The sequence below is a fragment of the Galeopterus variegatus genome, unplaced genomic scaffold (genome assembly GCF_000696425.1).
Source record: "Galeopterus variegatus unplaced genomic scaffold, G_variegatus-3.0.2 Scaffold902, whole genome shotgun sequence".
In the NCBI taxonomy this organism is placed as follows: domain Eukaryota; kingdom Metazoa; phylum Chordata; class Mammalia; order Dermoptera; family Cynocephalidae; genus Galeopterus; species Galeopterus variegatus.
In genome coordinates this window covers 524,756-539,676 of record NW_007727013.1, presented here as the reverse complement: position 1 = coordinate 539,676, position 14,921 = coordinate 524,756, and the positions used below count along the sequence as shown (strand labels likewise).

Here is a 14,921-nt window from a genome sequence, read left to right as displayed (position 1 = left end):
GGATCCCACATACAGACCGGTTCCTGCTCACTGGCTGAGCGAGGTGCAGGCGCAACACCAAGGGTTGCGATCCCGTTGCCGGTCCCGGTCCGGTACGGGCGCGACACTGAGGGTTGCGATCCGTTGCCGGACATGAAAAAAGACAAAAAAAAAAAGGAAAAAAATAAAAAATAAAAAAATAAAATAAAATGCATAGCATCATAACATGCTATACAAATAAAATAAAATATAGCATCATAACATGCTATACAAATGTGGGGTTTAGGGAGTTAGCTTTGCATGATAACGAGCATATTACTCTGATGCCTGAATTCTTGTTCTAGCTATGGTATTTACTAGTTTTATAACATGGAGTTAGAAAAAAACAAACAAAAAACCTTGAATGTCCTCATCTGTAAGATGAGGGGTTAGATTAGGTGACGTAAGGTCTCTTACTGCTCATTTCTCAAAGAGTAAATAACTAAGCTTTAAGTGCTGAGTTCCATCAACAATTCATAGCATGACTAACCTTAAAAACAAATAATTTGTCATGCAAGAGGAGGATGAAGAACTGCTGTATTAGGAAAAACAAAGATGATTTTTGCTCTTCAGTTATTATAGGATCCATTTATTACATTGTTTATATTAGAGATAACATATGGATATGAGAGTGCCATATCGCAAACCTTCCATATTATATTTCTAATGGGTTTGATGTGTCATCTTTTTCTTCAGAACAACCCACTTATATTTTGTGATCTTCTGCAGACAGGGAATATGATTTGACCTACATTTATAGTGAAATGTTATATAATGAATAATGTGCTTTCTTTGAAGTTCTGAGATATCTCCACATGCTTATTTTGCCTCAGGTGACTTAGGGGAGACTTAGAAGAAAAGAGAATTTTATCAGTCTAGTGAATTTTCTGTAATCTTTTGGTGAATAATAGACTATATTATAGTTTTATTTTTATTTTTTTTTGCCTTTTTGTCTTTTTCCGTGTCCGGCAACGGATCACAACCCTCAGTGTCGCCCCGTACCGGACTAGTCACTGAGCCATGATTAATCAGAGCTAAACTAGAATTAATGGAATCTTTTCATAATTACTCAATCTGTTTAGACTGAAGAGAGACACTAATCAAGTCTTGAGTGATTTGTTGATCTATTCACATTAACTGAAAATTAGTTTAAAATGTCTACTTTTCTGGCATAATCAGAAGAACTGTCACGAAATTTAATATTTTGATTGGCACTCATAGTTTCAACATAAGAGAACTATTTGTGCTTTGGGTATTCTTGCCTCCTACTTAGTTACATTCCTATTATCTGAGTTTCTCAGAGTTTCTCCCATTCTAAATGTCTGTCTCTTTCTCCCTCCCAAGTGGTTATTTGTTTAACAAATTAAGACCAAATACAAAGTGTTCTATCATTACCATCTTTTCTGCAAATGTCTATCTTGAGCATTTATGAAGGGGATATTTTGGTAAGTGAGTGGAACCTAATCTCTTTTTAAAATATTAGAAATATAAGTCTAAACAATTGATTTGTATGTAAGTTTGTAAAATGTAGCCAGTTCATCTTTTAGTAAATTATATTGCAAAGAATGATTGCCTTAAATTATTTTTCTAATGTATGTTTTTTACTACTGTTCATTCAAGAAGCTAATAATATTTTTTATATGCCATGTTTTGAAAATAGTTTTTCATGATCAATAATTTCCTAATATGATCATTAAGCCACTTGGATATTGGAAAATTTTTTTACCAACGAGAATACTAGAGCAGAAAGCCAGTGCTTAAACCACTGCACCGTTATCACCTTCTTTCAGACTTCTTGGCCTGAAAAATGTTACAATTCACTTTGCTTGAAATGCAGAGGCCCTTGGCATACCTCTTCTTCATAGCCTTGAAGGCTTTTGAGATGCCAGTGCAAACTGTTCCTACTCAGAGCTTGCTCTTCCTGGGGCTTCATGTGCAAGTCTTGTACAGTTCACTGTGAAGACAAACAGATGAGTGCTTTACCACAAATAGATGAGTGTTTTATCACTGGAGAGTTCTGGCTTAAAGCCAGAGAATAAACTGTTTGGAACTTTAACACTTTCTCTTGTGTTTAAACTGTGTCTTTTAAAAGAGAAGAAAGAAATGTTCTAACATCTCGATTGATTTGATTCCCAAGAATTTAATTTATTGTGCCTTTTCTGGAACATTTCCTCAGAGAATGCACAGGTGTATGTATACACACACACACACACACACACACACACACACACACGCACACACACACACATATGTATCTATATGTATATAAAATATTTCTCATCTACTAATAAGCTGTATTTCAAAATTTGCAATTTTAAGTGACTTTTAAGTGGTCATAAAGACACATAGGGTTTGCGTTTACACTCTTTGGTGCTCCAATTTGGATTAAGACCATTGTAGTCATCTCTCTCCTTTTTCATTTTTTCAGTCTATTTCATTCTTTCTTCTTTCAATAAAATTCTTCAATTTATAGATTTTTCTGGTTTGTGTTTAGTCTTTGGGTAGATAGAGATTACCTTCTACTGTAAGATTCTGACATTTTGTGCATGAACTGACTCAAGTCAAAGATTCAAATGCCTTTTAAATCTGCACTCTAATTTTTGTTTGTGAAATTGTTTTAGGGTGTATACATAGAAATTCTTCTAACCTTATTCCTCATGACCTCAGTGTCCTTAATTTTGTGTATTTAGGTCTTTTTTGTGTCTTATGTTTAAAATAATAGTTTTTACTAGCTTATATGCAATTTCAATATTTATAAAATAATAGTTTTATATTTATCATTTTCAATATTTATCAGTTAAATGGTAAAATATCAGTTCTCTACTGCATATTAAATTAGAAAGTTATTCCAACTGAAAGTCTACTCATTTAGCATATTTGGAGAAAACTAGTTTTGAATTCTATATGTACTAAATCATGGAGAGAACTTAAAATGAAACTGAAATGTTTTAAAATTTTTTTTATTTAAAAATGTTATTTACCAATAAATAAAAATTTATCCAGGGGTGTTAAGTTTTCAGACTACTTGTCACTTAAAAAAGATTTTTTTTTAACCAGGCTTTCTTTAAAGGAATTTTTTTTTTTTTTTTTAAACTTTCTCTGAAGAATGAAAAGCCACGAGAAAGCCTTGTAGGACTGACAGCTTGCTTAATAGGATATATGAGTATATTCATAGAAAAGAGGTAATTTGAAAAGACTTTTTAGAATACTTGTAAGCTATTTGTTTTAATTTTGTTAGGTAATATGGGTATAGAATGCCTTCTTTTGAATTTTAAATAATTTGGTATATTTTAATCTTTATGATTTGGTTTCCTTAAATATTTTTTGGAGTTTAAATGAAAGTTATGTTTAAATCCCAAGGTAAGCACTTTAAATATAGTATAATTAGCAGAGAGTTCTAATAGTTGAATATTTCTGATATTTTGTTTGTTTTAATAGGGAATGCCCTGATGCAGATTCACTTGTAAGTAGATTTCACTTTGATATAAACAATTTAAGTTAGTATTTTTCATTAAGAAAAACCTAGCATATATGAGTTGAGTTGTTTACCAATATTTCAAAGAAAAATACTAACCATATTATTGTAAATTCACTATTAAAATTATTTTACAGATGCTTTTTTGGCTTTACGTTGCCAGATGCTTTCCTATTAAATAGAAAGTATTTTTAACTGCCTTTGAAAAGTGGACATTTTACTTTTGAAATTGGAGTGGTGCCACATCATATTGTTTTGTTTTTGGTGTGTTTTTTTTGGAAACATGCCAGATATCAAATCTGTGTACTTTATTTTAAGATGTGGTACTCTTAAAAATTTATTCTTAGGTCTATTGAAATACAGCCTTATCTGTTCATGCATTTGAGTTTTCTTTAAGAGACTGTCATTTTAGAAATAACAGCAACAACAACCATTGTCAGTACTTTTCTGTGCTTTTTGTCTTTTTTGAAGAAGGTTTGTTTATACTGTTTCTTGGCTAAATGTATATATACAATTTGTATATAATTAAAGAAGATTGAGTTCTGTGTGTTAAAGTGGAAGAGTAGATACCAAATGCTGTAGGTAATGTGTAGATGGACATAATTTTCAAACTGTTCACCAGACACTGATGATAAGTACAGGAGTTTCAAACAGTCTCTCTCCTTTGCTTATTGTTCTTGCTTGCATAAGTATTGTTTCCTTTGGCCCCCAAACATTTTGGTCTTTTACAGCACAATAGTGTACAAAAATAACTAAAACTATTTTGTGAAACATTGTGTTTTATGTTACTTACCTAAGATAAAACTAGTATTTTTGTTTTATATTTCAGCTTTAAAATAAGGAAATTATATTTGTTAATAAGTTTATATGAAAACCAAGAAATATTCTTCTAATGCGCTCTGTAGTTAAAATTGTCACAGTGTTTTGGAGTTATTATATTTACCTTACCCACTTGCCCATTTGGTTAAGCAACTAATGAAAAAGTCAGCAGATGTATTTGGCATTTACTTTAGTACTCATAGTACATTTTATTTCTGTTTTTTTCTTTTCTTTCTATTTTTTGGCAGCTGGCTGGTACAGGGATCCAAACCCTTGACCTTGGTGATACGAGGCAGTGCTCTAGCCAACTGAGCTAACCCGCCAGCCCTATTTCTGTATTAATTATAGCATTTATTTGATGAGCTCAACGTTGAGTAACATCTTTTGATACTTCATGTTTTATATATACTCCCTTTAAATAAAACATTTTTAATTCTCTCAGTAGTTGACTGATACTATTCTATAATGATTAATATTATCCAATTTTGAACTTTAGCCAGTACTTATCTGATATATATAAGGAATGATTGATACATTTCACTATGTAGCAATGAAAAATTTATAAAATTAGAAAAAATGCACCATAAAAGGATTTGAGTCATCAAAAAGAAACTGGCAGAGTATATTTGCAAAACATGTGACAAGGGGCTAATTATTTTTCTTTATAAAATTTTTATACAGATCAGTACAAAAGGTAAGCAAAGGCTGGCTGGTGCTGATAACACCAAGGTCCAAGGTCAACCCCCTGTACCATCCAGCTGCAACTCCCCCCTCCAAAAAAAACCCCAGAAACAATCAAAAAAGGTAAGCAAATGCCCAGAAGGAAAAGAGCATAGGATAAAAACAGACAACTTTCATAAAAAGAAATAAAAGTAGTGAATAGCCATAGCAAATGTTGCTCAAAATAGTAGTCTCATTCTGATGCAAATTAGAATGAAATTACTGTATTCTCCAGTCAATCACATTGACAAAAGTTTTGATACACTCATACTGTTGGTAGGAATATAAATTGGTACAATCTGTCCTGTGGATAATTTGGAAGTATTGCCCCAAATAAGACTATATATATGAATACGTGCACACACACACCCCTCCCCCCCCCACACACACCCAGACTTGATCAAGATAGTTGCATATATACAAGGTAAGGAAGAGAAGGAAGAGAGAGATTTTATTTCAACATTGTTTATATTAGCAAAAACCTGGAAATATCAAAGCATCCATCAAAATGGAAACTTGTTTAATAAATTATTAAACATTCGCTTGATGGGGTAACAGTCAGATGTTATAAAGAATGAGGTTGATCTGTGTCTGCAGATGTGGAAAGAGCTTACTAAATAAAAGCAAGTGTGATTTTTTAAGTGATTGCTATTTATAAAATATATGTTTATAAAATATAAATTATATAAAATATAAATATGTAGGTATATGTGTTATCTTTTTTTAAAAGCATGAATTACAAGACACTTACTTGTGGTTATCTTTAGGAAGAGAGATTACAGTGTTGGTCCAGGGAAAGGAGGCTTTCATTTTTTGTTATTCCTTTTTTTTATGGTCTGTTATTTATTTATGGCTTATTCATGGCTTCATCTTACTAATGGCTTTAAAAAACATCAGTAGGCTATCTTGGTAGGGAAATTATTTACCTCCTGTTCCTGTTTTTTTTAAAGGTTTATGTAATTCTTTTTTTTTTTTTTTTGGTGGTTGAAAATGCCAATGTCTTTATTTTGCAAAAGCTATTTGTTCCTCTCCCAGCACACCAAAATATTCACTGGAAGAAGGCTGGAAAATAGCTGAATTATTTACCTCCTGTTCCTGTTTTTTTTAAAGGTTTATGTAATTCTTTTTTTTTTTTTTTGGTGGTTGAAAATGTCAATGTCTTTATTTTGCAAAAGCTATTTGTTCCTCTCCCAGCACACCAAAATATTCACTGGAAGAAGGCTGGAAAATAGCTATTTAACTAGAAGAGTTGGTTTAAGAATTAGTGTGATGAAATCTTGCAAAAAGCAAAATTTAGTGGAGGTCGGGTTTATATATATATAAAGCTAATTTTTATATATATATAAAAAAAATATATATATTATATATATATATACCCAAAATATATATATAAAATATATATATAAAGCTAATTTTTAAAAATTAATTTGAGGGACTGCATCTTTTAAAAGTTGACCAAGGAAGTGTGAATTGTTCTTTTGTTCTTTTTTGTTTGTTTGTTTTTGTTTTGGCCAATGTTCCCATTCCAAAAAGAGAGAGATTAAAAAACATTCCATTGACACTTGAACTGCATTCCAATATATTTTTTTAAATCACCACCACCACCACAACTGCCTTTAAGATTGGTGGGTGAAGTTGCCTGTTTTGTTTTTCTTCATATTGCTTTTGAATTAATTCTTTCCTCCAGCAGTGTGGAATGTACAAACAATGGATCGAATGGGTAAGATGTACACAGATAATATATACATTTTTATTAGTATCAGGTTTCTATGAATATTTCTAGTGTTGAAAAAGTGGTACTCTAAGAATCACTGCTTTTTAAAAAAACATTTATTTTGAAATAATTATAAATTTACAGAAAGTTGCAAATACTGTACAGAGCATTACTGTATACCTGTCACTCCTTTCTCCTGATGCTAACATCTTGCAAAACTATAGTACAGTATCACAATGAGGATATTGACACTAATTTAATCAATATAGAACATTTTTGTTACCACAAGCGTCCCTCATGCTAATGGCCCTTTTGCAGCCAATTCTCTTTATTCCCCACTCACTCCTTAACCTCTGGCAACCACTAAAACCTTTTCTCCATTATCTATTATTTTGTTAGTTCAAGAATGTTATATAAATGGAATCATGCAGTACATACCCTTTTAAGAATGGCTTTTTCACTTAGGACAGTTCTTTGGTGATTCATCCAAGTTGTTGTGTACATGAATAGTTCATTCTTTTTTATTGCTGAGTAGTATTCCATTTTATAGATGTTCCATAGTTTGCTTAACTATTCATCCATTGTAGGACATTTTAATTGTTTCCAATTTTCAGCTGTTAGAAATAAAGTTGCAGTGAACAATTGTGTATAGTTTTTTGTGTGGACATAATGTCCACCTCTCTGAGCCTTGTAATTTTATTTCTGAAATCTAATTTATCTAATATTAAGACAGCCACTTTTGCTTTATTATTATAATTATTATTATTAATGTTTGCATGGTATATTTTTTCCTTCCTTTTTCTTTTAACTTACCTATATGATCATATTTGTAAGTTTTTTGTAGATAGCATATAATTGGATCATGATTTTTAAATCATTCTGCCAATCTCTGTCTTTCAATTGATGTATTCAGACCATTTATATTTAATGGTGTATCAGGATTTAAATCTGCCATTTTATGTTTTGCTTTCTGTTTGTTCCTGTTTTTTGTTTTCACTTTTGTTTCCTTGCCTTCCTGTGAATTATTTGAATCTGTTTTAGAATTCCATTTTGATTTATTTATAGAGTCTTTGAGTGAGCACTTTGTAGAGCTTTTATGTTTTTAGCAGTTGCTCTAGGTCACTCTCCAGTACCTTGAGATAGATGCTTATGTATTTTTTTTTTTTGTCTTTTTGTCCTTTTCCGTGTCCGGCAACGGATCGCAACCCTCAGTGTTGCCCCCGTACCGGACTGGGGACCGGCAACGGGATCGCAACCCTCGGTGTTGCTCCCACACCTCGCTCAGCCAGTGAGCGGGAACCGGTCTGTATGTGGGATCCGAACCCTCAGGCGGGAGCGCCGCCCCGCTTCCCAAGCAGCGCACTTATCCAGTGCGCCACCAGGCCGGCCCCAATGCTTATGTATTTTTTTTTTTTTTGTCTTTTTGTCCTTTTCCGTGTCCGGCAACGGATCGCAACCCTCAGTGTTGCGCCCGTACTGGACCGGGACCGGCAACAGGATCGCAACCCTCGGTGTTGCTCCCACACCTCGCTCAGCCAGTGAGCGGGAACCGGTCTGTATGTGGGATCCGAACCCTCAGGCGGGAGCGCCGCCCCGCTTCCCAAGCAGCGCACTTATCCAGTGCGCCACCAGGCCGGCCCCAATGCTTATGTATTTTGATCAGAGTCTGTAGTTGTAATCTGCAGGAGGTTGGTCCAGAAGCAGCTTACTCAGCCTTATAGAAAACAGCTTGGAATTATTTTAAATTATTACGTTATACTGTATAGTGTGTTTTATTTTTATTTTTATTTTTTTGACGGGTAAGGGGATCGCAACCCTTGGCTCGGTGTCATCTGCACCATGCTCAGCCAGTGAACGCACCAGCCATCCCTATATAGGATCCAAACCCATGGCCTCGGCACTACCAGCGCCACACTCTCCTGAGTGAGCCACGGGGCCGGCCCATGTATAGTGTATTTTAAACAAATTTTAAGTGGTGTCAACTATCAAATCACAAATATAACCTCCAGGAGACTAAATGCCTAGTATGTATCTAGAGTATTTGGAATAGGGATAAAGTATTTTGAAAAAAATTTTTCATTCTGATTTCTAATGACTCCACACATGGCAAAGTTTCTTTATTTTTAAAGTATTTTAAAATAATATTTGCATTTTGACAAGCAATATGTAGAGCTCAAAGAAAATAAATCATAACTATGGCATTTGTCATCTTTTTATCTGTGGGATCTGCTATATCTACAGTAGGTTTTTTATTTCTAGTCTTTAATTACCTCTGTTAACTCACTGCTAGCAACATTAGACCATTTTTTAAATCTGGAAGCCATAACTGTGTAAATGCTTTTCTCAGTTCTCCTTGACCTTGTGCTGTGCTCACATTCACAATCCTTCATATTCCTCTTGCTGAGATTTAGAAAGTGATTGGAGGAAGAATGGCATACCTTAACCAGTAAAAAGATTTTTGTGATATCGTGGCATTCCTTGGCAGTCTTTTTTTTTCTTTTTTAAAACTTTTTATTTAGAAATAATTTCAAATGTACAAAAAAATGCAAGAATAAAATAATACAAAGAACACTTATATACCCTTTATTTTTACTACATTTGCCTTAACAGTTTCATTTTCTCTGTATATGTGCATGTGTTTATATATGTGTGTATAATATTTTTTTCTGTTCCATTACAGCATAAATTAAATGCATTATGGTCCTTTATCCCCAAATACTTGTGTGCATTTCCAAGAAAATAGGAATTTTGTTTACCTAACTGTAAAAGCATACTCAGAGAAGTGTCCCTTCCTCCTGTATCCCTTCTACCCCTTTGCTATCCCTTGCAGATAATAAACTTCATTGTGTTTCTGATTATTCTTCCAGTGTTTTTATCTTTTCATAAAGATAAACATATATGTACATTTTCTTATTTTCCCTTATTACTTAAAAGATACCATACTATATATATTCTTTTATACTTGGCTTTTTATTTTTATTTTTAGTCCTTTTTGAGACCGGCCGCGCCGTGCTCAGCCAGTGAGCGCTGTGAGTGCAGGGGTCATCCCTATATAGGATCCCAACCCGTGGCGGGAGTGCTGCCGCGTTCCCAGCGCCGCACCCTCCCGAGTGCGCCACGGGCTTGGCCCCTTGGCTTTTTAAAATTAGCAGTATTTCCTGGAAATCACTCCATGTTAGTTCATAGAAAACTTGCTAAATCTTTTTTTTTTTTACAACTACATAGTAGTCATTTTGTTTATTTACTGTAGTTTATTCTAGTATTCTTGGACATTTTAGTAATTGTCAGTAATTTTGAGTTTCAGAGCTTTGATGAATAACCTAGTGCATATGTATTTTTAAACTGTTGGAGGTGTGTCTTTGGGGTGAATTCCTAGAAGTGGGCTTCCTGGGTGAAAGGGTAGATACTATGGAGTTTTCTTAGATATTGCCGAATTTCTGTCTGTAGGGGTTAAACCATTCTGTATTTATGCCGGCAGAGTATGAGAGGGCATTTCCCCACAGCTTTGCCAACAGAGTGTATTTCTAAGCATTTGAATTTGGTATCTTAGTGTAATTTTAATTTTCTTGAGTGTTTTTTTTTCCTTGGTAGTGTTTTATTTCCATTTTTTGGTTCATGGTCTTTATTTCCATTTACTTAAGCCATCAGTCCTCTTACTTCACCACACTCCAGCCCCAGACACACACAGTCTTAACCTTTTTGGGTGAAAATTTTGTTATCTATAAAACTCCTGGTATTCCTGGCCAAACACCTTTTCTCTTCCTTTTGTTTTTTTTCCCTAGTGCCCGAGGAACCAGGGGCCTCTTTGTTTTATCTTGGGGTTTTTTTTGATTCTTAGAGGACCTTGTTCCCATTTTATCTCCTCTCATTTCTGCAATATCTGTAATATTTATTGGCTCTTCTGCCTTCAGGTATGCTCAGTTTCCTTTAACTTGAAAATAAACTTTTCCTGAACACCTGAACTGAACATTTGTTTCTCTTTCTGTGTCTTTGTTGATGTTATTTCTCCTCAGTTGTGATGCTCTTTCTTCTTTTTCCACCTATGAGTTTTATAATGTGAACAGAAAGCTGCTTCTTGAAGCTGTTAAAATGCTTTGAAGTTAATTTCCATCTGAATCATAATATTTAGCAACTTCTGCCATTTTTGTATATTCCCATCTAGATTATTTTTAACTTTTTATTATGAGGAATTTTAAACAAATGCAACAATAGGTAATGTGGTATTATAGTCTCTCGGGTATCCATCAGTAAGCCCCAAAAGCTTTCCATAGCCAATCTTGCTCTTCTGTTTTCCCTGCCCAAATTCCAGAATAATTTAATTTTATTTGGATGTATGTAATATATATCTCTAAGACATAATCAAAATATCATCACATCTAAAGATAATTTACAGTAACTCCTTAGTATTTTCAAATAACCATTCAGTGTTTATATTTATCATTATTTCTTAATATCAGTTTTATTTCACTTTGAATTTGTTGCTATGTCTTTATAAAGTCTCTTTGATCTCCTTCCCTTCCTCTTTTTTCTCTTTAGCTTTCTATTTATTTGTTGAAGAAACTGGGTGGTTTGTTTTGTGGTTTTCTTTAGCCTGGATTTTGCTGATTGTATTTCCACAGTATACTTCAAAAAGTTCCTGGAAAAATGGAATTGAAAGATAATACGAATCTTTCCACGAACTTTTTGAAGACCCCTTGTATTACGTTTTACTTTATGTAAATTGTAAATTAGCATTTAGATCTAGAGTCTTGATCAGATTCAGCTTTGAGTTTTTTGGTTTTAATTTGTCATGGATACTTCTCTCAAGAGACACATGATGTCTACTTATCTCTGTGAGATGTTGGCAGACATAGATGTTCTTTCCTAAATAATTTTATTAGCTCACCCAGACTTAAAGCTGCTTAAAAAGGCCCTAGGTCTTATATTTTTGTAGGGATATGTGGAATATAAAAAGTTATAACATTGAGAATATTTACCTTGATAGTTCTTTTTTAAAAATTACTTATTCTAGGATTGGCTGGCCAGCTCAGTTGGTTAGAGCATGGTTTTATAAAAACAAGGTCAAGGGTTTGGGTCCCCATTCCAGACAGCCACCAAAGAAAACTTATTCTTCCTGATTCATAACAGAAATTGCAGATTTTGAACAATCTGAATTCTTCATCTTGGTGATTTCTTGCCCTGAAATTATCAATTGTATTTCTCCTGTTTCATTTTGCAGGTCTTCCTCTTTCAGACATCTGAGGCATGAGTATGATTTGAAGCTAATTAACTAAAAATATGTATTTTTCCCACAGTGTTGATAATTTTATTGATAGGTTAATATTTGATAAATTATTTAGTTCCTCAATAATAGTTAGACCTGTTTTGCTAATCTTTAATATTTTTGTACATTAGAGTTGTCATTATAGTACTTTTTTTTCTTTTTCCAATAGAACATTCCTGATGTAGATGAAGAAGGCTATAGTATTAAACCAGAAACAAATCAGAATGATATCCTTTCATCATCTGGGTATTCTCATAGATTGTATTGGCATATAAGTAGACAGTTGTAACAAAATAATGTATTACTTAAAACCTTTTCAAATTTTTAATTAATTATAATAAAGTATGACTCCTTATTCTTCATTTGAGATATTTTTATTAATCTAAGTTAGTTTTATGTTTGTTAAAGTTCATCTTGCTCTTAATGGTTTTGTTTTTGTAAATATGTGAAAAACTGATTATTTACTAAAATAACTTAAAACTAAATTCTTTAACTGATACTCACATACCAAAGAGAACCATTTCTACTCCTCTAGTGATTCTGACTCTGATGATGAAGAACCAAAGAAGTATCGGATAGAAATCAAACCTATACATCCAAATAACTCACATCACACAGTGGCTTCTTTGGATGAATTAAAAGTATCTATAGGGAATATAACACTCTCCCCAGCAATATCTGTAAGTAAGCATATAAACAAGTTTGTATTCTTTATATGGAGGCCTTTTTTTTTTTTTTTTAACCTCACATACCTGCTTCTGGTTAATTTTAGGAATAATAAGTCACTTTAGCAATAGTTAAGCACATTGAATGAGGAAATATTTAGTTTATAATTTTTATACAGGCAAATAAACTTGTGTTTGGCTTAGTTTTACCTGCTTTTGTAATTTGTTGTATTTTATAAACAGTGCTGTTTCTCTCAGGAAGAATTTTTTAAAATTAGCAGTGTTAATCTTTTCCTCATCTAATTTTAAAGTTTTTCTTCCATGTTTTGTGAATATTATGTAAAAAATGAATTTAAAGATTAAATTATGTCCTTGCATTTTTTTGTCTGTTACTGTAATATTTGTTTTCTTATATTTTTCATCCAAGGTAAAGCAAACATAAGATGTCTTTTTAAAATTTTTTCATTGTACATATTTATGGAGTACAGTTTGTTGTTTCAATGTATGCATATATTGTATAATGATCCAACAAAGATAAGATTACTTAGTGATGAGTCCTCAATTCTAAAATACCATGCTTAATAGCTTTGGAGGGAGAAATAAAACATTACCATAATAAATCTTTTTCATTGATGTCATATTCTAAATTTAGAAATGTTACACTATGGGAAAAAAGCATGTCTTAGAGTGACAAGTACTCATATATCTATACATTATCATCATAATTGATATCAAATGTTCTTGATAATGGAGAATGAAAGTTCTCAACATTTCATATTGTTATCTAATTAAATATTTTCAGAAGTCTGTAAGTATTTGCTTGGGAAAAAAGTGTTTTTCTCTTAGTCATGCACTTTAGAATTTAATTTTAGAATGGTATTTTTCCACCAAAAATATTTCTGAAGTGATGTTTTATTATACCATTACTATTTAACGTTAAGATTAATGTTAAATTATAGAGTTGCTTAAAATATTGTATATATGAAGTAGGAAGTTGTGAACCATTAATCGTTATTGTGCAAGAGCAGAATTAATTTAAAATATATATGTAAATAAGTAAAATAAAAGCCTAGAGGAATATATACCGAAATGTTAATCCTCTATATCTTTAGGGTAATGAGATCATGGATGGTTTAAAATTTTCTCTTTTTTGCTCTTTTCTCTCTTCTATTTGTTTTTAAAAGAATGAACATGTATTAATTTCATACTCAGAAAATTAATAATCAGAAAAATAATAATAGTTAATATTGGATTTGAAAAAAAGATATCTTTGAGTATGTTTTGTTGCCCAGTTTGCTTATCTAGCAGACCTCCCCCCCAACAATGTATATATTTTAAGGTGTATGTATTTTATGTATCATTCAGAATGGAATAGACAAATTTTTAGAGCAGGAAAATGCAATATTTTAAATTCTAAACTGAACAGTATGTCTTTCTTTTTCCTTCCATGTACTACTAGAGACACAGTCCAGTAAGTACAAAACTTTATATTTTTGTCTGTTGACTTTTACAAAAATTATTGTAATGTTTGAAAATTGATTTTCAAAATATTTGTATTAAATTATTTAGATTAGCAAGTTATGGTATCTTGCTATAAATGTTAATGTTTTCATATTTTAAAAACATTTTATCGGGTGTTAAAGGTTCATGTATTATTAGTTTTTACTGTAAAACAAAAAGTACTAAAAGTTTTTTCTATATATCTTATATGTAAAAACAGTTTACAACTGAGTAAATATACTGAAAACAATTAAAATTAGATTTACCAGTATTAACATTTTACCACATATTTCGTTGCCAAATTAAATTAATTGTTTAATGTTACTTAGTTTTTGCATTTCTGTTTTAGGTCCAGATGAATCGGAATGCATCTAGTAAGTTTGACATTTGAATTGGTTATTTTATGTCTGTTGAAATTTGTCAGGCAATTTGTTAATCTTGTAGTTTTATGTAGCTATAGAAATAAATGGTCTTTTCTCATCAGGAGCTAGAAGGATAGTTACTTTAAAGAGACAACAAATTATATTTCTTGTAGTGCTGAGAACCTGCCTTAAACTTTAATACATGTCTACAACATTTTTCAGAAACCAACAAAGCCAAAGAATAACTTCTGATTATGAATGTTTAACTGTTTCACTAGCATACTTTGTTCTCATGAGCCAGAAGGCATTTACTTTTTTTTTTTTTTTTTTTTTTTTTCCTTTTTTTGTCTTTTTTCGTGTCCGGCAACGGATCGCAACCCTCAGT

The 14,921-nt window shown here is 32.2% G+C and overlaps 1 protein-coding gene across 1 annotated transcript in view; it reads left to right on the top strand.

Moving 5' to 3' along the window:
• Positions 1-14,921, top strand: part of FCHO2 (FCH domain only 2) — a 121,001-nt gene that overhangs the window by 67,126 nt on the left and 38,954 nt on the right. The window contains exons 10-15 of the mRNA XM_008573324.1: positions 1,884-1,962; positions 3,457-3,481; positions 12,179-12,236; positions 12,514-12,689; positions 14,134-14,145; positions 14,524-14,548. Coding sequence (XP_008571546.1) covers positions 1,884-1,962; positions 3,457-3,481; positions 12,179-12,236; positions 12,514-12,689; positions 14,134-14,145; positions 14,524-14,548 — 375 coding nt within the window. The remainder of the gene's footprint in view (positions 1-1,883; positions 1,963-3,456; positions 3,482-12,178; positions 12,237-12,513; positions 12,690-14,133; positions 14,146-14,523; positions 14,549-14,921) is intronic.